Genomic DNA, 21,616 nt, shown 5'->3' on the forward strand with positions numbered 1-21,616 from the left:
AGCAGAGGAGTTACCTGGCAGGCTGTGTGCTAAATGGGCAGGCAGCACTGAGAGTGGGAGGGGCGCTGCCTGGCGCAGGCTGGAGGGCAAGCCAGCCAAAAGACCTAGAAAATGGGGAAGAGGAGAGAAAGAGAAAGAAAGGAGAGAAAAAGGAGGAGGAGGATGGAATAAAGGAGAAACAAATGTATGTTGAAGACAGAAACAAGCAGAGAAGAAGATGTCTGCTGGTGGATTCTAATGAAGAAGAGCGGCCCCTCCCTCCCCAATGTCTGTCAAGTTCTGCAGCCAACAATCAGGTGGAACTAGTTCAACTGATGGGCTACAAAGCACAATTCAGTTCGAGCTGAGACTTGTTGGGGAAAAGAAGAAAGAAGCCTGGCTTGTCCAACCAGTGCTGGTTGTGGAGCTTGACATTCAGAGGAGCCCCTGCAAACCAAGAGTGGGTTAATAATTCTTGTGCATTACTGGCAGCCCAATGCATGAACTGACTCTACTGAAAAGCAACTGATCCAGGGCAATGTGAGGGATATAAAATATAGATTTGTGATGGCAAGGGCTCCATTCACACATACCAAGCCATCATGGAATAGGTCACAGGGGCAGTCGGACCTCTACTGTTGCCCAGGGCAAGCCATTCCTGCTGCTTTCCCATTTCCCACATCTTTCTTTAAAATTATTTACACCCCACAGCACAACTGTAGATTCCAAGTCAGCTCACAACACGAGCCCCAAAATTGCACTATAATACAACAAAGGCATAGACATCTAGCAAATAAAAAAACAGCAGATTATGTTGATCCAGTACATTCAAAGCTACTGAGTGACTGAACAGACAAGGCTGTTTTACCTGACACCTAAATGCAGGCACAGGCAATAGCTGATGAGGAATAGGAGGCAGTTCCACCACCAAAGGAAAGGCTACCTCTTCCTGGTAGGCTACCCCATTCTAAGAGGCACCCTGAGCTGAGCCATTGAGGAAGACCTCAAGGATCGGGCAGCTTCTCATGGAAGCAAGTGGGCCTTCCCATACCCTGGTAGGCCCAGGCCATTAAACGCATGGGTGTGGAAACTCTGGCCTGAGGGCCAAATTAAGCCCTCCAGGGCTCACAACGGCTGTTTCCCTGGAGTGCGGGCCCCTATTTCCCTCTCAAACACTTACTGTGGCCAAGGCCATGATGGAAAGTCCCTGGGGCCGGTCCCGTGACAATGGCGTCCTTCGACACCCCTGACTTGGGGGACGATTCAGAGCTGAAGGAAATCACATGAAGAGGGAAGGAATGGATTGGAGAGATAATTCCTAGTGGGGTGGAACTCAGGGCTGGTGCTGGCAGCTTCGGGTTGCCGGGCTTGTAAGCGGGAGACAGGACGTTCAAGGAAGATGAACTGGTAAGCAGGACTGCTCCGCTGGCTCCTTTCTGGGAAGGAGAAAGAAAGCAACCATCAGAAGAGCAGAGAAACAGTCCACTGTCATCCGTCATGGAAGCATGTGACACAGAGGCTCATGCACAACCTCAGAATTCAATTGATGGGTTTCAATCTTTCCAGGAAAGAAAGTTCCCATGCCTCCAGAAATTACTGCTGATAGCTAAGAGAAGCTGTTTTCTCCCACCCAATGCCACCTGGTGCAGGTCCCTCAGAACAGTGCCAGGCACACAGCTCTAGCAATCACTTTCCAGATTTTGAGGGGGTGGACAGCCTTGCAACACGTCTCCTGAATGAAAGAGGACATTTATTTACTGGCTATATTTACATCTCACCTTTCCTCCCAAGGAGCTGAAGACAGCACACATGGTTCTTCTGCCTTTATTTTATCCTAGCCACCAATCAATGAGGTAGGTCAGGCTGAAACAGACAGGTAAGCGACTGGCCCAAAGTCACCCAGTGATCTTGGTAGCCAAGTGGGGATTTGAATCCTTATCTCCCAGGTTGGACCACTGCGCCACACTGGCTCTCAATGGCATGAGTTGGTAACAGTGAGTTAAAGAGTAGCAGCAGCAGCCAAATCAAGGTAGACAGGGAGGTTCACAGGGCAAAAGAAAAAGGAACTTGGTCAGCTGACACCAGGCCTCTGGGAGAGACCACTTACCGGCACAGGTGTTGAGGTTGCAGTGCTGCTAACTACAGCGGGCTTCAAAGAAGAGGTCAGCAACTTGGCCACTCCTTGCGTCCCTCCGCTTGAACTGACGTTCGGACCCCCCGGTGGAGCAACCAAGGTCAGCTTCTGGGAGACCAGGGCCTTCTTCACCATGGAACTTGGAGACAAGCGACTGGGAGCCTGCCCAGGAGAAGGTAGCGATGTGCCTGGGAGCAGGTTCCCCGTGGAGGAGGAGGAGATTTGGTTTGTGGATATGCTGGACGTGGAGCCGCTGGAAGAAGCTGCCATGTGACGCGACAAGGCCACAAAAGGCGACTTGAACGACTGCCCCAAGGAACCAGGGGTGCTGGGGTGCTTCCCCGTGTAGCTCAGGGTCAGAGAAGAGGAATTAGGGGTCTTGTGGGCGCTGCCAGACCCTGGGGAGATGGTCGAAGAGGAGGAGGAGGAGGAAGAAGAATGGAAACCGGGTGATTTGGTGGGGGTCTTGACCTGCTGATGGAGAGGAGGCCGCTGGGGCAAAGGGGAGATGATCTTGGGACCCTGCAGCTTGACAAAGGGAGGGGATGTGGAAAAGTTTTTCTGCTGCTGGGAGCCCAGGGGGAACACCTTCACCTGGGGTGTTTGGACTGGGGTCGAGGTCTGGGGCCCATGAATGGTGCGTGGCAGGCTGTGATGCTTAGGCTTAGACTGGTGGGCATCCGGAGTCTTTGCAGGGGTTGCCTGGCAGGAGAGTTCTCTGTAGCTGGAGCTCTCAGTCTTTTTGTCCGGAGGAGACTGGCCCAGTGCCAAGGCCTGTTCGGCCAGGAAGTTGAGCGGTGACTGCAGAGAGCTGCCGGCTGGAGATGGGGCAGGTGAGGGGCTTGGCTTGGAGAAGCTCCTCTTCTCTTCCAATGTGGTCTGAATGGGGGGTTTCTCCAAAGGCACCTTTGGGGTGGCGGGGAGGGTGAAGTCAGGGCTTCCCCCCGTCCGGCTGTTAAGAACAGCCAGTTCCTTGGAGACAGCTTCCAAAGATGAGGCAGCATTGTGGATCAAGTCTTCATCCAGAGAGTCGTCCATGCTGAAAGTGGGAGGAGCAGCTGTGCTGCTGGGAGCTGGAGTTGAATTCATGGCCAAGAGTTCCCTGGTCTGAGGGCTGAGGCCAACTGCAACTCCCTGCGACTCTGGAGAAAGCGTAACTCCGCTGCTTGAGTGGATCAAGGGCACAGGAAGGGGCAACTTCTTATCTGGCTTACAGGACGACTCCTGGAAGACAGAAAGGGAGATTAGACAGGTTGTAGGCTTAATGCTATTTGCCCAGCTATTTTTTTCTTAGTCATTTGAAATTGAAGGAGTATCACTTGCCCAAAGGCTCTAGATAAAATGGATTACAGAAGGAGCTGTGTACATGCTGTGCAAAGGGACAATTGCTACCAGGAAGAGAATATTAAAATGGGGTTGCTTTTATGTTAAAAGTGGCAGAGTTCTTTATACCATACATTCCGGAGTTGTGCAATTTCAACAGGAAAATTAAAAGCAATGCAGGAATATGAACATCTGGAGAGAGCTTTGGATGCTGCTAGACATGCATTTTCCTAGAACATGACACTTCCTCCAGCTGTAGTGCTGAATGCTGTAGAGACTACTTCAGTTCTTCTATCAGGACAAAGCCTACTTGAAGGCAATTAATCCAGAAAGGATACCAATTTGCTACACCTCTTTTCCATGAAGTTTTTGGCTCAAATCCTTCAAAGCCAGTACCTAAACATCCTTTAACTAGTGGCTTACACTCATCTTGTTCACTTGGACCTTGGCCTCACTTTTCTTAGTTGTCTGCCCCTACCCCTGCCAAACACACATTTAAAAGTCTAATGTTCATCTCCAAGGCCATCATCGCAGGGAACTAGCTGGGCTTACATTGCTTTGACAATCAAATCTAGAAAAGCACCATGTAAACTCAGGGCACAAATCATAGGAGTGGGTCCTGGAGAGCTGTTTCAATGTACACAAGAAGCAACTGTATCTTCCCCATATTCTCATATGTCCCAAGAAGACGCAATCAGGGATGAGTGCTAATAGGAGCCCAAGTATAACTGCTCACCTTTCCTTTCACCTTTGGAGGCGCCATGACTTTCTTCTTTGTTCTGTAGGGAAACACAAGTAAGAGAAGAGATTATCTTACTTCCAGGTCAGCATGATGTAACCTGCCAGGGGAGGCCAGCTAGAGAACCTTAAGCCTTCTAGTGCCTACGACAAACCCTGGGGGCCAGTTACAACTGAGACATGTGCTCAAATGGTGAACAACCCTGGGGAGTGCTGTGTGTGTTTGGGGTGCAGACACATATAAAGATGAGCTGTGGTTCTGTGGCAGAGGACCTGGTTGGCATGTGCCAGGTCCCACCTTTAAGTTGCTGGCATCTCACATAGCTGGGGGGGGGGGGCAGGGAATCAGTGGGAAAGCTGCTGCCAGTCAGAGCGGACAGTACTAGGCCATGTGTGTCAGTGACCTGACTCTGCACAAGGCAGCTTCACATGTACATTCGCCAAGGATGACTGCTGCTGTGCAGTATAGCACATACTGATCCCAGTTTGTTCCTTCAAACTTTATCTGATTTTGCCAGCATTGCTATTCCACCGAAGATGTGCTGGCAGTGCTATTCCACCATTTCTCATGTCTGATCCACAAATAAAAAACAGCAATAAGGCAGAAGGCCCCGCAGAAGTTCATGTTTGTCCATGCTGGAGGATATCCACGTGCACAGTTGCCATCTGAGTGACAAAACGTGACCAAGGACTAAACAGCAGGAGCACAGGGCAGATTTCCTGTACTGCAAGCACAGGCAGATACTCACGGAATTGATGTAAGGTGACCATGCACTCGCCTGCTTTCTTTAAAGAGGGTCCTGAAAAAAGGAGAGAGGAAGGTGAGCCAGATCTATTGGGGATCAATCTCCAAGCAGCAGAAATGAGCCCTTCAAGCTTAAGATCCTAGTGCCTCTAGCAGAATCCTGAGAACAGAATCTTTCTGTTTTTAAAAGGAAGTTTCTAGACCCCACTGTTGTAAAGAAAAGTTACACAAAAACATGCAGACAGCACTTGCTGTGGGTTAGAAACCATGTATGTAAATCAAAGATGACGACGACCAACTTGAGCAGCAAGTGAGCCATCAGCAATCATGTTGCAACCCTGCATATTGTCCTTCTGAAGACCCCTTTAGACTTCTAAAATTGCTTCGACTGTTAAACATCTGAAGCAACCTCTTTTGCAGGTCTCCTTTCATCATATGCAGCTGCCTGGCCCACTGTGGCAGGAGAAGCTCTACTCGCAGTCATGCCACTGACACTCACACTACAGGTAGGGCTGGGTGATATCTGGTTTTCAATATCACAATAGATCACCAAATAGACATCATGATATCTCAATATATCATGACATATATCCATGGCGGCTGAGGGCCTCCCACGGGGGAGAAGTGCCCTGCTGTGCCTCCCCACAGAACACAAGGGCTTCACTGGGCATCCCCACGATGGAGGAGGGCCTCATTGCACCTATCTGCAGGCAGAGGACCTGACCAGGAATCCCCACAGCGGTGGAGGGCCCCATCACGGAGGATGGTGTGCTGCCCTTCCCTGGGGCAGCAGAGAGCTTTGCCACACCTCCCCACAGTGGTGGTGGGCCTTGCTGTGCCTCCCCACGGTGGTTGAGGGCTTTACAATGTAAGGAAGTAGTAGATTTAATAAAAATGACTTCCATATACTATATTTTCAACTAAATTAAAAATAGTTCAAGTGATTTACTAGTAAAGTTGCATCTGCTTCCCCACTAGGGGTCTAAGTGGAATCTATGCATGCATAAGCCCCACTGAGTTCAGCTAAACTTCTACTTTCCTGGGAGTAAGCCCCATTGAATTCAGTAGGGCTTGCTTGTGAGTAGACACACATTTGCTTGCACTGCTTACCGACATAGACCCTCCACACCATTCTCACACAATAGCCAACCTCCCATTTCAGCAGAAGGCAACCAGTTAAATCTTCTCCTCTCCATTTCCCCCTGACAGAGAAGCCTCCCCCCCCCCAAAGCCCTCATCCCATTAATCTCTCCCTTTGTATCTCCCTTTGTGGGTGGGAAGAAAGGAAGAAGTGCTTTCCAGTTCTTTGTTTACATTCCCTGTTTACTTTCCCCCTGGATCTTTGATAGCCTAGCCACTGGAGTTGCTCCTGGATTGTTAGCTGGCTCTGCATAATTAGCTGAGCTCAGAGTTTTGAGAGCAGGAAGTTCTGCTGAAAGAGTTGGTTTGTGTGCTTGCTATGGATTAAAACTGGCTGCAGCTAAGGGCTTCTATCCTTATTTCTCAGAGAGGGGAGGGACAACAAAGCAAGAAGAGATATGACTACCTTCTCACTGAGGAAAGTAGCAAGAAACATACCAGTGAAGCTGAGTTTCCTAGTTTGTGTGAGGGCTTATAGGAGGGAAGAGGGAGAGAGCAAACAAAGCCTGCAAAGTATATGTAAAGTATCTGTTCGGCTGGGCTACCTCCTCAGAAGCTGTCAAATTTCAACCTTTTGTTCATGGGTATATTGCCTTGTTGAAACACTTATCACAACGTTATTTCAATACCGGTATTCAAGGGTATGGCAATTTATTGCACAGCCCTAACTACAGGCATCAATAAAATGGCTGAACTGCCATTTCCTGACATTCAAAATGACCATTATTGTGGGCTTGCCTTCCCTACATTGAAAGCAGGGTTGAGGAACCTGTGCTCCTCAGGATGTTGTGGGACAGAGCCAGCATTGCCAATAGGGTCAGAGATGGGGCCTGGAGTACCTTTCGGATGTTGGGGATGCCTCTGCTATGTCTAAATTACAGCACATAGTGATTAGTCAGCCTTGTTCCCTCTCACCTGGACTGCATCCAGCCCTTTGGCCAAAGTGGCTTGATTTCTGCATCCAGGAAAGTCTTCACATAATCCTCCATTGACTGAGCCTTGTTCTTTTCACGGTCATATCCGTCCAGCTTGATTTTCACTGCCTGACAGAGCAAATCCCTAGAGGAGGAAGTTTATCTAGGTTACCCAGACCATACTCTTTGCCCCCTGTCCCCCAACCCCAAGCCCTAAATTGATTCATTTTGGGAAGGTTATTTTAAACACAGCCTTAATAAGTTCAGCCCTTGTATTTGGACTATAGTGTACACACCACTATGAACCAGACAACAGATCTGTCCTAAACCTAGCAGCAATCTTGGGCTTCAAATTCAAGATGAACGCCAAGGCCAAAATGCTGAAGCCAGGTGACATCTTCATACCAGACACCCCACCCTGGGTCTTAAATTCAAAACACACCAAGACCTAGGTGAAAACTGCAGCCCCCGTACCTTTGAACCAACTCGGCAACAAATAAAGCTGTAATGCCCAGAAAGGCAGATACAGGTGCATTTTCCCTGAAGCCAGGGAACAAGGCTGTAAAACCCAGTCTTGTCCCCTCTGACTTTGCCAACCTGATTTCATCAATCCACTGAAACTTCTTCCGAGGTCCCATGATCCGCTTTCCTCCTTTATCATCATCTTCCTCGTCATCTGAACAAACCCGTTCTCTCTGGTCCTTGTCCTTTTCCTCTTCTAACATCCTGAGACAAGAAGAGAAGAGGGACACTGAAGTGCAGAATGGCAATTGGATCCACTTCTAAAATATGCCTCTGCCCCACTAGTATAAGCTTTGGGTGTACACGGAGTGGAATGCAGAGACTAAAACAAAAAACAAGTTGAAAACGCACTTCGCAAACTTGGCCTGGGTGTGCGCTTGGCACTCTTCCTGGTATTTGGCCATCTGCTCTGGCATTGCCCTGCCAATGGCTTCCTTGAGTTTCTGAAGAGGGTCCTTCATCCGCCCTCCCTGCAGAAAAACAAAGAGTTAAGGACTCTGACCCAGCATTCATGCTAAGTTGTGCCCATACAGGCAGTGAGATTGCTTTTGAGAGGAAAGCACTCCTTTTGCACACCCCTTACCGTACTTACTCATCTAAGCCTAACCACTAAATGAGGTCTAGACTTCAGATGTAGTTTGCTTACCATCCATCTTTCATATTTAACTTCTTGTTAATTATGTTGCTTTGAATGTTATACTTTATATTCAACTTTCTTCTATACTGTTTTCTCCTGGATTCTTTTATTTGACATTTTAATGTAAACCGCTTGGAGATTTTTTTCCTTAAAAATATAAAGCGGTATAGAAATGAAATGAAGAATAATAATATTTAGAGCTTGTTCAGACAGCAAGAGCTGGGAGTCAAATATTTTCAGATGTGGCTTCAAAATTATAGACCCTATGTTCTAAAGAAGATTGGAAAGCTACCTCTTCACATTTCCAGTGGAGTAGCAAGGCCCTTCTCTTCTGATGGGCATTTGGCTGGATTGGGTCATCTCCTGTTTTATCCTGTAGCTCTTTGATTTTGTGAAATTGATAGCGTGTTTTGTATGGCTCAATTCTTTCATGTGTTAGGAATTACTTTGGGCTATTTGGTATAAAAAAGCTTTTAATAAATAAAATTCCCTTTTCATCACCAAGAATTTGTTTTTTGCAAGGTTAAAGAAAGGCAAATCTAGGCCAGCCCTCATGTGGAAACCTTTTATCCCTTATTAGAAATGACGATGACATTGAAATTCAGATACATACATTCCCTTCTCCATCAGCAGGCACTGAGCCCAAAAAGAGATGTTCACAAATCCAGTTTATGACATGGAACATTTCTTTCTATGGCTGACACCACTATCACTTACACCAGGGGCCTGGGTGCCAAATACAACCCATCTGTCTCTTGGGACTCTCCCTAGGCCACACACCCTCCTTGTTTTTACCTGACGAGGATGTCCTTGAACTCTGATTATGCTTCTTGCTTGTTTGGGTTGACAACTGATGTGTGAGACAAAACTGCCTTAGGGTACGAAGTTAAAACATTTATTGGTCCACCCACTTATGCCTCTGAACCCATCCGCCACTGGCATGTGCGCCACAGGAGGGAATTAGCTTACACTGACTAGTAGCACTGCATTTATGTGACCACTCACCTGTTCATAGGCGTAAAGCCGGCGGGCACGTTTGAGCAGGGTGTCTTTGTTGCAAGGCAGGAAGGAGGCCAGGTGAGCATACACCCCTGAGCGGACCTGGCTGTTCAACTCCCGAGTTTGCAGCTCTATACTGAGGGCAGAAAAAGGCAAAACTATTTAGCTCTGATCCAAATGCCTCCCTTTGACAGCAGAGTAAGGGAGCCCAAGCAAAACATGGTAAAGTAAAATACTGCAAAGGCCCTTTAAAAAAGCTTCAATTTAAAATCTAAATAAAAAAAGTTAAAGGTTAAAAACAAATGAAACAAGAATAACAAGGGGAGCGGGAATCAGAATATTATTGGCACAAAATTGGAAACAAGAAGAATTACCGACAAAAGAAGAATGGAGGATGAAACTGATGGACTATGCAGAATTAGATAAATTAACAGGAAGAATTCGAAATCTGCGGGACCAGAGATTCATAGAAGACTGACATAAATTTACGGACTATTTGGAGAGTAATTGTGATGATCATTTTACACTTGTATGTTTGCAAGAAGTTTTGTAAGGTGGACTATTTGAATATTGCATTAAAAAAAAAAGGTAATGAGGGGGACAGTTAGTTAAGATAATTAAAGGCAATAGGAATTTAAGAAATGCAGAGTAAGTGATAAGAACGGAAGACCATCAGAGGGGCTGATGGAAGTCCAAAAAGATTGTATAAGATGTGAAGTTTTGTTGTATGAATGATAACTGATATGTAAAAATTATATTAACAAGGGGGGGGGGAATTAGTGGCAAACAGTAATGGCAAAGTCTAAAAGATGTATTATGTAGAAGTCAAAAGCTAATCTGAACAAGAGTTTCCAAGGACTATGGGCAGATTTCCTTGGCTGTTGCCACTCATTTTTATATAGTAGTCTCTTGCACTATTAGGACCGAACATGTGGAGCGAAACCTATGGTAGATATAGTTCTCTCAAGTATTTGAGGTCAAGCAGAGCTTTGGAAGCTTAAGACCCAGCACCTTGAATTGACACAAACTGGCCCCCATTAGATGTGCCCTAGATGAGGCAAAACACCCCTGGCCCTTGCCATGACTATTCCTGGTTATGCCCCAAGGGTTTTTCATTTCGGCAGCCAGATTTCAGCAGCAAAGAAGTCGTATTGTTGCTGCTACTGCTGATAGCTGGAAGACAGTAACCCTTCTTAATCTACTGGAAATCACCCAGAGAACTACTAGTATCTTCTGCCTATATCTGACTTATGCAAACACCATTCTCTCACATTCATTCTCTGAGCTCACAGGGTTTGGATGGTACATTTGGGAAAAGTGACTTACTCCAACAATATGCTATTCATTTCTTGGTTGAAGAACTTGTGTTTGCCTTCTCCTTCAGCCACCCTGGCAGCCTGGAGATCACAAAAAGACCAACACAGAATAGTTAATAACCAGAGATGTAGGAAAAGGGCCAACGGGGGGGGGGGGGGGAGAGGGTGTAAGGGGAAGGGGGGGAAAGGGGGGAGGAAGTCAGTATATTCTACAGAAGTTACAGCCCCATAGCATTTCCTCATAGGAAAGGTGCTTCAATTCCTCCTAACTAGGTTAATGCCCAAAGCTGTAGAAAGCTGCAGCGATATTAACATTGAAATGAGTCAGGATTGATTCCTCCATTGGAGCTTTTCCCCTGCAGTTCTGGAAGCCAAGATTCATTTCCACAACATGGCCAAAATCCGAGGGAGAGATTCATGCCAGCAAATGCAATGGAGCTTCCCCTTCTCCTAACCTCTACCTCCTGAGCCTCAATCTGCTCTGGAAGTTTCCCCAAAGTCTGGACATCTTCAGAAGCAGCATGGAATCTTTCTGCTTGAGTTGCCTTTTTGCCATTTGTGTTTTAACACCTGCATTTAATTGATTATCTAGATTTTATTGTAATGTGATACTCCAGACTCAAACAACCTTTTAAGCAACAGGTTCTGATTCAACGAGGAATATAATTTCAAAAAGTGCCTTTGCTGAAAAAGCCCTTTGCATTCTTGGAGGAAAAATGGGAAAGAATGCAATTTTTCTAGAAAATTTTCCCATGTGCTAAATTGCTTGGAATATGCATACTTCTGGTTCTAATTTTATGCACATCCCAAACAACCTCCCAGTCACAAATCAATATAATGAGTTCGTGCATGAGAAAGAATTTTTTTTACTATATGCTTCTTAGTCAATATGAAAAAAGTTAATTATAACTTTGAAACTACACAATTAGATTGGCAATGTATCCATTCATTATTACGTTTTTGGGTGCAGTTGGGTCTTAAGGTATTTTTCATGCAAATATGCATTTTAAGGATTTTTTCTAAGGAAAAAAAAGTTATGGAAATCATTCCACATCTCATTACTGGAATCAGGTGCATTAACCTTTTCAGACATGCATAGTTAATCTAGAACAGAGGTAGCTCTGCTATAGACTGAAACCATAATACAAAGATTCTCTCCACCTAAACCTCAAACTGTACTTCAGAGTCCACAGGTGTAGCAGTACAACCCCCTACTCCACAAATCTATGAAATAAGTAACTCAGAATGGCACACAAACCTCACAACTGCCTAAGCACCCAGCTCAGTTGGGCTCTAGGACTGCCAGCTTGGCTGTTGCCACTCATTAACAACCCAACTTCTCTGAATAACGCCACCTCACATCAGACCACAGCAAGACTCTGACGGCCTTCTGTCCTCAACTGCTGTCCTTAAAGAATATATTATATATATTATATTCTTTCCATAAAGAACCTCTTCAAAACATGGAAGCAAGCAGCAACCATAGGGGAGGATCACATGCTTTGCATGCAAAAGGTCAGTTTCCATCCCTGGCACCCCCAAGTAAAGAAAAACCCCTGCCTAAAACTCTGCAAAGCCACTGCCAGGAAGTGAAGACAAGACTGGGCTAGATGGACCAGTGTTCTTGACTCTGCCTAAGGCTGCTTCCTAGCCTGAACTGTACCTATTGTCTATCCTGCAAGAGACATCACTTGCCACATCCGGTATGATCTGCTGTTACCTGTGTCAGTTCCTCAATGCGCTTCTCCAGTGATCCTGGAAGTCCTTCGGGGAGGGAGAGAGGCTGCTTGATGTCCTGCTCCAGACCCATCCCAAGGGGGTCACTCCCATCTTCCATGTCATGGAAAGGGCTTTCTTCTGGAGATTCATTGAACAGCTGTTCTAGATCAAGATCAGTCAGGGAGTCCATGGCTGAGGCAGCTTGAAGGAGCTCATTGTCACTGCTGTGGCCAAAGAAAGAGAGGAGTGGATCGGGCAGGCTTTCCACTTCACGTGGTGTTGGCGTTTCAGCCAGAGAAGGGACAATAAGCTTTGGCTCGTCGTCCCGCTTCTTCTGAGCTTCCTTTTCCTTTTGAAACTTCTTCAGCATTTCCTTGTAACTTGGGGCTCCAGAGTATTTCTTCTTCTTCTTTTCTTTGCTTGCATTCAGGGCTGTGAAACTATAAAGGAAACATGGTACATATGAGGGAAGTAAGGTGTCCAGCCATTTGAGCATCTACAACCTAACAGTGCCCTAGCACTGAACTTTAATTTGATTGTTATGGCAGAATCCTAAACATGTTATTTCAGATGTCACACTATGTTCCATGGAACTTGCAGGGAAGTGCACAGAGACTTTCAGCCTGTGAGTAAATCATATAAACTCTCCAACCTTCAGCAATGCTTGAGGCAGTGCAGCTTATAAAAGGTGACACATTCTGTCCTAACTGCAAATTGGTAAGAGGAAGATTTTATTGTGCTATTTTAGAGGACAGGTGAAATAAAGTTATTTGCGTGAACGTACGTGTATTTGTGGAAGTCAATAACTTAAGAGTCATTTCTTCTAGAATCATTATTCATTTTACTGTTCTATCACAAAGGAAATTATGACCAGTCACTTGACTCCTTTTCGCTGCTGGGTCATCTGAACAAGCTCTGTATCAAAATAAATTCTTGCCAACTCATTTTTAAAATCATCTATAGCATTTATTTCTGCATCATGCAAAATAATTCATAATCCTTATCTTGCTCACCCTCACAACCTTCCTGGTTTGTTTATGACAGAGATTTGATTAACACAAATCTGGAAAATTGGTGGCAAAAAGAGAGATTTGAGCCTAATTTAGATATCACACTCCAAGGCTTAAAATTGTTTTTCTAGCGTTTCCTTTTTAAAATCCACAAAAGAAGTTCCATCTAGGAGAAAGATGATACCCGTCTATTAAAAAAAGCACTTTGATACAAATAGCTGACTTACCCAGTTTTGGGAAACTTGGATTTTTTAGATTTCTTTTCTTTCTCATAAGAATCATCTTTCTTCTTTTTCTTCATCTTCTCACCTCCTTCTTTTAATTTTCGTTTCTGGGAATTAAATAATTTTAACAATTGTCATTATGTAGCACCTAAGAAGACACTAAGTGATTTAATCACTTGTTAGCAAGAGTGTTCACGGATGGATTTACATGCCTGAGCAGCACCTTTATGAAAAGAGAGAAAGGTGCTGCTCAGGCATGTAGTCATTCATGAACACGCTTGCTAACAAGTGATTAACTCTCCATCATGGTAAAAGGAAAAGATGAAGCATCTCTAAGGGCAAGGAAGATATAAGGTTGTTAAGGATTGTCTCCAAGCCCAAAGAGGGCTGCAAAACACTTTCTCAAGCAGCCCCTAATACTAGAACAACAGCTTGGAGTCATGCAAAGACCAAGAGAAGATTCCTCATCTCTTTCATCTACCAGATTCAATGAAGTCACCCACAGAATGCAATTAGTGAGTTAGTGATCCAACTAAGGCCCCATCTACACTATACATTTAAAGCACTATGACTTTAAACAGCCATGGCTTCTCACAAGACATCCTATGAACTGTTAAGGGTGCTGAAAGTGATTTGGAGAACACTATTCCCATTCCAGAGCTTTAATTCCCGAAGTTCTCTGAAAAGAGGGATTGATTGTTAAACCACTCTGGGAACTGTAGCTCTCTCAGCACCCTTAACAAACAACAATTCCCATGATACTTTGGGGGAAGCTATGACTATTTAAAGTGGTAAATTGCTTTAAATGTACATTGCAGGTGGGACCCGGAGAAACACTCTGAACAAATTAATGGACGTGACTAATGTAAGTCCATTGATTTCCTCCTACCCATGAACTATCAACCACAGGTAGCACTTTCATTTCTTTTTAAAGGGAGGGAAAGCCTACTAGCTATGAGGTGACCTCAGACACTATAACCTTCCATTAAAGGGATCACTCTGTGTTGCTTACAATATGAACTGCAAGCAGAGTAAATTATAAACCATCTACTTCCTGATTTGTCAAGAGTGCACTGAAGGTCTTTATGTCCTCTATGCTGAACTACTATTTTTATATTTTCTGCTTTGCTTGGGGTAAGTAAGCCCACACATAATTTCAGCCTTTGAGCTTCTTTCAGGTAACAAAATATTACATCCACCCACTGACCCCTTCGTCTGCAGTCACATTTTGTCAGCCAACAAAACCACACTTTACTGAAGGCTCTATTTAAAAAAGAAAGCACCCAGAGCGTCTTATTCCCAGACCTTAGGTGATTTCTTCTTTTTCTCTTTGATAAAGTCATCCTCCGACTCCGAAGCCTGCCGGAACTGTAGAGTTCCAGAGTTGATGTAAAAGCCTCCATACTTGGTTGTTAGAGATGCTGGAACGAGCTCATCATACTGGGGGCAAAGAGGAGAGATCAGTCAGCATTCTTGTAGAACCGGTGGGTGCACGTGTGAAAGAACCCCAATGAAACCATGCTCACTTTTCCAGTGAATTGGCCTTGAAGTCACTTTGGACATGCAAAAACACCAGATTCTTACAGCTGCATCATTTTGTACAGAAATACATTTTGGCAACAGCTTTACTTCTCTTCCCTCATCTTTATTAACTTCCCTGACTATGATGCCTGGCTTTGTGCCCTGATCTTTCCCAGTTTTGTTTTGGGTGCAACAGCTCCCACTCCCAAACCCCCCCCTTCAGGCATGTATGCTAAAATCCAGTCTTCTAGGAAGAAAAGAAAGGGAAGAAAGCTCTAAGCATGCACCCAGGTCCTAGGGTCCTCTAGAGCAGGGGCGGGAAGATCTACCGATCATTGGGCAATTTGCAGTAGGTTGGGGAGGGGTTCCAAATGGCAACTGTTTAATAATGTGCATTGTTTAATTTATTTCCCCCAGCAATTGCAATATTTAAGACCCAAAGAGTCTACAGAGTAAAAGGTGCATGCAGGAGAATGAACCTGAAGATGACCTAGAAATCACAGGAAGATAAGATGCTGCCTTACACCAAGTCATTTCACTGGCCCATTGAGGTCAGTATTATCTACACTGACTGGTAGCGCTTCTCCAGGCTTTCACAGAATCAGTTGGAAGGTACCCCAAAGGTCATCTAGTTCAACCCCCTGCAATGCAGGAATCTCAGCTAAGGCAACCCTAGCAGATGGCTGTCTAAACTCTGCTTAAAAACCTCCAAGGAAGGAGAGTCCACACCCCCATTCCAGGGAGACCGTTCCACTGTCAAACAGCTCCTACTGTCAGACAAGAGGACACTACCAGCCCTACCTGCAGGCAGGAAAAACAACATAGCTCTGGAACCCAGAAACACAGCTTCCAAACCAGGTCTCTGTGCAGATGTGGCCTGGATGTTCACCCTACCTGGAGCACCCACTGCTGCTAGGGCAGACAGCTTCATCACCTGCTTTATTGTTGGGAACCAGAGCCCTCCACTGCTACTCACTGCTTCAGAATTATCAATGAAAGAATCGGATTCATCGTATCCATATCCCATATCTATCAGGTCCTGGACGCGATCTTTCCTGCGCTTCTTTCCACCCTGAAACAAGAAAGGCCGATGGTTACCCATAATTGCTCGAAAGAAGGCAAGCTATTATTATTATTAATTAAATTTATATACTGCCCTATACCCACACGTCACAGGCTAAAATCACAACATAAAAACACAAAATACATAATCAAAATAAAAACAAGAACAACCCAATAACCCCATACAAATAATCAGAGAGGGAAACAGAATTTAAAACACACATACACAGTACTTGTAATAAAACATATAAAAATAAGCATCCATCAGGTATTGTCAAGGAGTAGATTAAAATATCAATTTAACTTTATTCCAAATAGAAACATTTTAGCCATTGGTCCCCCCCCCCCATTGCAACCATTCATAGAAGCTCTTTGGTCCAATGGATCAAATACACTTCCATTGCTAAATCTGCCACCTGCAGAACCTTCTGCTGGTGGCAGGGGCAGATGTGGAAGCCTGGACCTGAATTCCCATATCCCTCAGCCCAAACAAACCAGCCTGAAGGTCACTAGGTAACTTTTGACTAGTCATTATCCCTTATCTCAGCCTATCCAGTAGGATTGTTGTAAAGATAAAATGGATAGGGGAGAACCGTGCACACAGCCATGAGCTTTTTGAAGGAAGGGAGAGATGTAAATATTCATATTCCCTGAATACTGGTGCTGCACACATCACTTTATCAGGCACCAGCCCATAGTAATTACCATAGCAGTTCTTAGTTGTATACACACTCCTAACATGAATATAAACACAAGAATCACCCTGGTATTAAAGACAACATTTTTATGAAGAAAGCTAAAACCAAGACTTTATTCTGGTACATAGCCACAATGAAGAACCGTACATATTTCTCTTCAAGCTTCCTGGCAAGCGCCTCTGCTTTATGCCTCTCCTTTTCCTCATCATTGAAGGGATCAGCAAGGTCTTTTTTCTGTAGGGGGGAAGCAAAAAGGGAGGTGAACAACATCAGAATTGAGTCAGTTGTCACACTGTTTCACAGAGATGCCTCTTTTATCTAAGGGCCAAGAGAGAGTCTGGAATATTCCGGGGAGATTCACGCTTGTAGACGTGGTGTGTTGCAAAGGTGGGGACTTGGTTCATGCTGTAGGATACATTGACAAAACCAGGAGAGCTTGCCCTTGGGCTTCCAGTCTAAAAGACTAAAAAAAAACAACAACAAAAAACCCAACACCCAGCAGCTACACGAGAAAGAAATTTGTCAAGTATGTGCCCTAAAAATAAACATTGTAAACAAACTTTTCAGTGTTGTTTAGCAGCAAGAACATATCTGAAGACCAGAGATTTTAGTCCCAGCTCAAATATTAGCATCAGCCATCCTTGACAAAGCCTTACTATATCCATATTTTATGTTTCAAAATTCAAGTAAAAAGCTTATTCTTCCAGAGAAATCAACCTTCTACAAAACTTCCTTCCCTCTTTTTAACTAACTCTGCCAATTCCAGACATGTTATTAACCAATCCCACTCAAAGTGAGCTTCTTGATTCTTCCATTTTCTAGCCCACAGTATATTGCCTGCTATCAACAGAATACGTAACAATAGTTTCAATCTATTCCCCATCTCATCTTAAATTACACTGAATAAAACCAGCATTGGAGTGGGCCTCAGTATAGTCCCTATTATGTCAGTGATAGCTGCACTCAGGCAAGCCTACCACATAGGCAACAAATGTGCATTCCACGCTGTATGTTTCCAGCATTTAAATTGATTTACTGAATATATCCTATTTAGTCTTGCAGGTGTCAAATACCATCTCAACAATGACTTATATTGTGCCTTTGTACTTGATAAGCTTAGTGAAGAAGAACTATGCACCTAACTACAAATCTTATTCCCTTGCTTCTCTAAAATAAGCCATCCCAGTTCTCCTTCCCATCTCATTTGATTTGCTTAATAATTAAATCCATCAATATCTTATAGGTTTTCTAGTATCTTCCCAGTAAGATATGCCCATCCAACCTGTTTAAAAAACTTCCAAGGAAGAACATTTGAAGGTGGCTGCCATAACCCCTCAGTCTTCTCCAGGCTAAACATACCTAACTCCCTCAACTGTTCCTCATAAGGCTTTGTTTCCAGACCCCTGATCATCTTGGCTGCCCTCCTCCACGCACATTCCAGCTTGTAAATATATTTCTTAAACTGTGGTGCTCAGAACTGGGCTGGGGTATTGTTTGTGGTGGAGGGGGGGTTGCCATTATTGATCTTTCGTATCTTTCTTTTAGATTTTATGATTTATGTGGAAATTGTTCAGTTTGGTTGTGTACTTTTTGATGGTTTGCTTCTTCATAGCTAGTTTTGTTACATTTGCAATTTTGATCCCTCCCCCCATGTTGTAAGCCGCCTTGAGCATGGTTATGGCTATGGAAATTTGGAATGCAAATAAAATGGTGGATGGATGGACACAGTCCTCCAGGTGGGGTCTGACCAAGGCAGAATACAGTGGCACTATTACTTCCCTTGATCTGGACACTATACTTCTGTTGATGCACCTTAGAACTGTATTAAAAAAAAATTTGCTGCTGCATCACACTCTTTACCCATGTTAAGGCTTGAGATCTACTAAGACCCCTAGATCTTTTTTACATGTACAGATGTCAAGCCAGGTGTCCACCATCCTCAAGAGATCTCAAAGCTTTGTTGTGGGGGTTTTGAAATGCACAACTAAAGAATGTGCAACAGGAACAATAAGATGTCCACATACTTTTTCTCCTGTGGAACTGCTTTTCCCTTTTCCTCGTGTATTCTTCAGCAGCTCTGGATAAAAGAACTCTGGACAGCGCTTGTGATCTGGCTCAAAAAGGGTGAGGGCAATGCGAACTGCTGCAGCCGCAGGTTCAGATTCCGGCGGGTGCTCTGTTCCTGTGATGTCCTCCCGGCGAGGCTTTTTCAGTAAAGTGGTGCTCAGTGGACCAGACAGAGAGGTGAGCTGGACCCTGTGGGGTTCCGTCATGGCTAGACTTACGTTGTAGTTGCTATCATGGCATGGTTTCCAACAGTCTAGGCCAAAGTCTGGACTAGTATATACATGAGGGCATCACCACTGGAAAACACGCACACACAGATGGATGCCAAATGCAGAAATTAATAGATATGCTAGATTCCTGCGTTTTAAGAAAAACAACGCAACAATCTCTGCTTTCATAAGAGGAGAAGAATCATCATCCCATAGCCACACCACTGCAGGTTAGCATGTGGCCCTTGAAGTTTATGCAGCACAACTCTGCTTCAAGCCAAACGTGAAGGAAAGAAAGAAAGAACTTTCTGAACAGAGCAACTTTTATGGAATCAGTTTCATTGTGACATTGGCCGGAAAGGTCAGTCTGGGCTATGTTACTCCACATCAGAGAATTTCCCACACTGGGAACTGACATAATGCAAAAAACACTGAACACATATGCTCCGGCCTTCTGCTGAATACAAATGCCGATCTGCTAGCATTCAGACCCAAATGAATCCAGATCCGTGGCATGTAGATAGTACTCTGAAACTTCTTTCCAAAGACGTATCTTCATATTTCTACCTAAAAGACAAAATCAGAAAGTTCCAGCACAGGTGAACACACAATTTTTGTTTCTCCATGGACTATGTTTCAAATGAGGCCTGTCTGGCAGGTCTGGTGCTGTACTGAATAATGACTGTACCCTGTAACTCAGGTAGGGATACTCTAGCCCTCCAGATGCTGCTGAACTACAAGTGCCATCAGCCCTAGCATGTATGGCCAATGGCCAGGGCTGATAGGAGCTGTAGTTCAGCAACATCTGGAGGTCCAAATGTTCCCCACTCCTGCTGTAACTGAATGAGATCTCTGAACGTCCAAGCAAATAATTTTTCCACACAAAACTCAATTACACAGTTGGATGCCATGAAATGTAGTAATTGCTACTAAACAAATGATTTCAGAAAAGCATTAAACTCATAGAGAACATGCATGGCCAAAAATATTAGCCATAACAGGCAAAAATAGAAGCTCCATGTTCAGAAAAAGCATGCTTGTCCTTACCAGTTGGCAGAGACCAACCAATAACAGCTTAGTCACTATTACACCCTCTCTGAGCACTCATCGGGGCACTTTTGGGTACAGAGTGCTAAGCATAAACATTTTGTTCTTAACCCAACAAAGCAATTCTTACGTTTTTAGGATTGGCAGTAACCAATAGACATGGTTTGGGCTCTGACAGATTGTGGATGCAAATGTTTCATGCCAATAGAAGATAATCAGCAAAATTATTACACAAAGTATTAGATGATCCACTCTCTAGAGTGAAAACTGGCAGACAGAAAGTCCTCTAAATAGTGATGAGAGAAAAAGCCAATTGCGGCAGCTTGGATGAGGAGCTGTCCCCAAATAAAATATCTACAAGTGGAGATGTTGCCGCTGAACGACTGACTGTTCAGTGTACAGCAGTAACATAGTACTTTGTTTCCCCCATGACACAGAAAGTGAGACGCACACAAACAACATGATTTGGAGAATACATTTGTGTGAGTCATGTCCTTGGGGGCACCTGCTACAAAAGTCTCTTACACATTCAAATGACTCCCCCACCCGTTGCTTTGTGAGTAAACCCCAAGGAAAAATCTGTACCTGCTGCCTTGTGGGAAATCCTTGGGAGAAGAAAAGGCTAAGGAGTAAACCCTACACAAATCCGGAGTGGAGTCCCTAAGACAGTTGTCTTGTATGCCTCTTTCCAGCAACTCCTGCAGCTCAAGCTGGTGCCAAATGTAACCCAAAACCTCCATACACACTGCCCAGGTTGTCACCCCGGAGAGATTACTTCAGTGCCGCTAACGCAGCAAAAACAATGCAGGAGGCAACAGTTACAAGTTACAAGTCTCTGCAGCCACAGCAAGTGCTGTGACTCTCTAGTGGTTTGACTTCACCCCTGGAGACACATTCCATTGTCTCTCGAGACAGATAGATGCTAACAACTACACTCTGTTCTGCTCTGTCTTGACAGCATCAGGTTGAGTGTTAGAACAAAACCCATCCACTTTCCTGTCAGTGCAATGGAACAATAACAGGATTAGGTCTGTGAGATCCAAGTAGCCCAGGCATTCACATATAGCATTCCTTTATTTACAGAACTTATTTCAGTTTCCAGAGAGTTAATGGAATGCATGCTTCTGGTCCCCATGGCAACAACAGGCCAATTTTTCTTTATTGTTTCCTGGCATTTAGTCACTCCCCACCCGCCTCCTTTATCTAAGTGAGGTTCACTGTAGCAAAGCTAAGCTCAAGCTTAGGTAGAAAAGTTGGCATGATGTGCTGCTTAGCAAAGCTGGGAAGTCCAAAGTTTAAATCATATAAACTTAGAAGGTGGCCTTTGAACAACCCACCCTTCAAACCTCACCACAACCACCTCATAATTTGGAATGCAGAGATAAAACCACTAGCTCACGTTTTATGACTAAAAGGATGATTGAAATAACATGTGTGACATGCTCTGGACACTAAGGAAATGTAACTAATGCAAGTGCAAAGTATTTAGAACACAGAAATAGGTTAATTGCCTTGCAGGATCTGAACAAAGTCCACCTGCTTCAACATTCTCTCACACACACTGATGGGTCAGATAGATGCCTGGCTGTTTCCTCTGGACTTGCCCCTAGTA

General features: G+C 44.4%; 1 protein-coding gene across 5 annotated transcripts in view; it reads right to left on the minus strand.

The window, feature by feature from the left end:
- Positions 1-21,616, minus strand: part of UBN1 (ubinuclein 1) — a 31,596-nt gene that overhangs the window by 8,913 nt on the left and 1,067 nt on the right. Inside the window, exons 1-17 of one of the 5 annotated variants that reach the window (XM_053365049.1) lie at positions 20,590-20,682; positions 18,706-19,524; positions 16,829-16,915; positions 15,856-15,993; positions 14,706-14,840; positions 13,404-13,507; positions 12,168-12,606; positions 10,458-10,528; positions 9,138-9,267; positions 7,847-7,965; positions 7,571-7,699; positions 6,975-7,118; positions 4,924-4,974; positions 4,173-4,215; positions 2,087-3,337; positions 1,160-1,415; positions 15-104 (exon numbers count right to left, since the gene is read on the minus strand). In XM_053365049.1, the coding sequence (XP_053221024.1) occupies positions 15-104; positions 1,160-1,415; positions 2,087-3,337; positions 4,173-4,215; positions 4,924-4,974; positions 6,975-7,118; positions 7,571-7,699; positions 7,847-7,965; positions 9,138-9,267; positions 10,458-10,528; positions 12,168-12,606; positions 13,404-13,507; positions 14,706-14,840; positions 15,856-15,993; positions 16,829-16,915; positions 18,706-18,954 (3,436 nt within the window). In that variant the 5' untranslated portion in view covers positions 18,955-19,524; positions 20,590-20,682. Of the gene's footprint in view, positions 1-14; positions 105-1,159; positions 1,416-2,086; positions 3,338-4,172; positions 4,216-4,923; positions 4,975-6,974; positions 7,119-7,570; positions 7,700-7,846; positions 7,966-9,137; positions 9,268-10,457; positions 10,529-12,167; positions 12,607-13,403; positions 13,508-14,705; positions 14,841-15,855; positions 15,994-16,828; positions 16,916-18,705; positions 19,525-20,589; positions 20,683-21,616 lie in introns of those variants that run through there. The other 4 variants (XM_053365050.1, XM_053365048.1, XM_053365052.1 and 1 more) reach the window with 4 other exon arrangements.

The sequence above is a fragment of the Podarcis raffonei genome, chromosome 14 (assembly GCF_027172205.1).
Source record: "Podarcis raffonei isolate rPodRaf1 chromosome 14, rPodRaf1.pri, whole genome shotgun sequence".
NCBI classification, from domain to species: domain Eukaryota; kingdom Metazoa; phylum Chordata; class Lepidosauria; order Squamata; family Lacertidae; genus Podarcis; species Podarcis raffonei.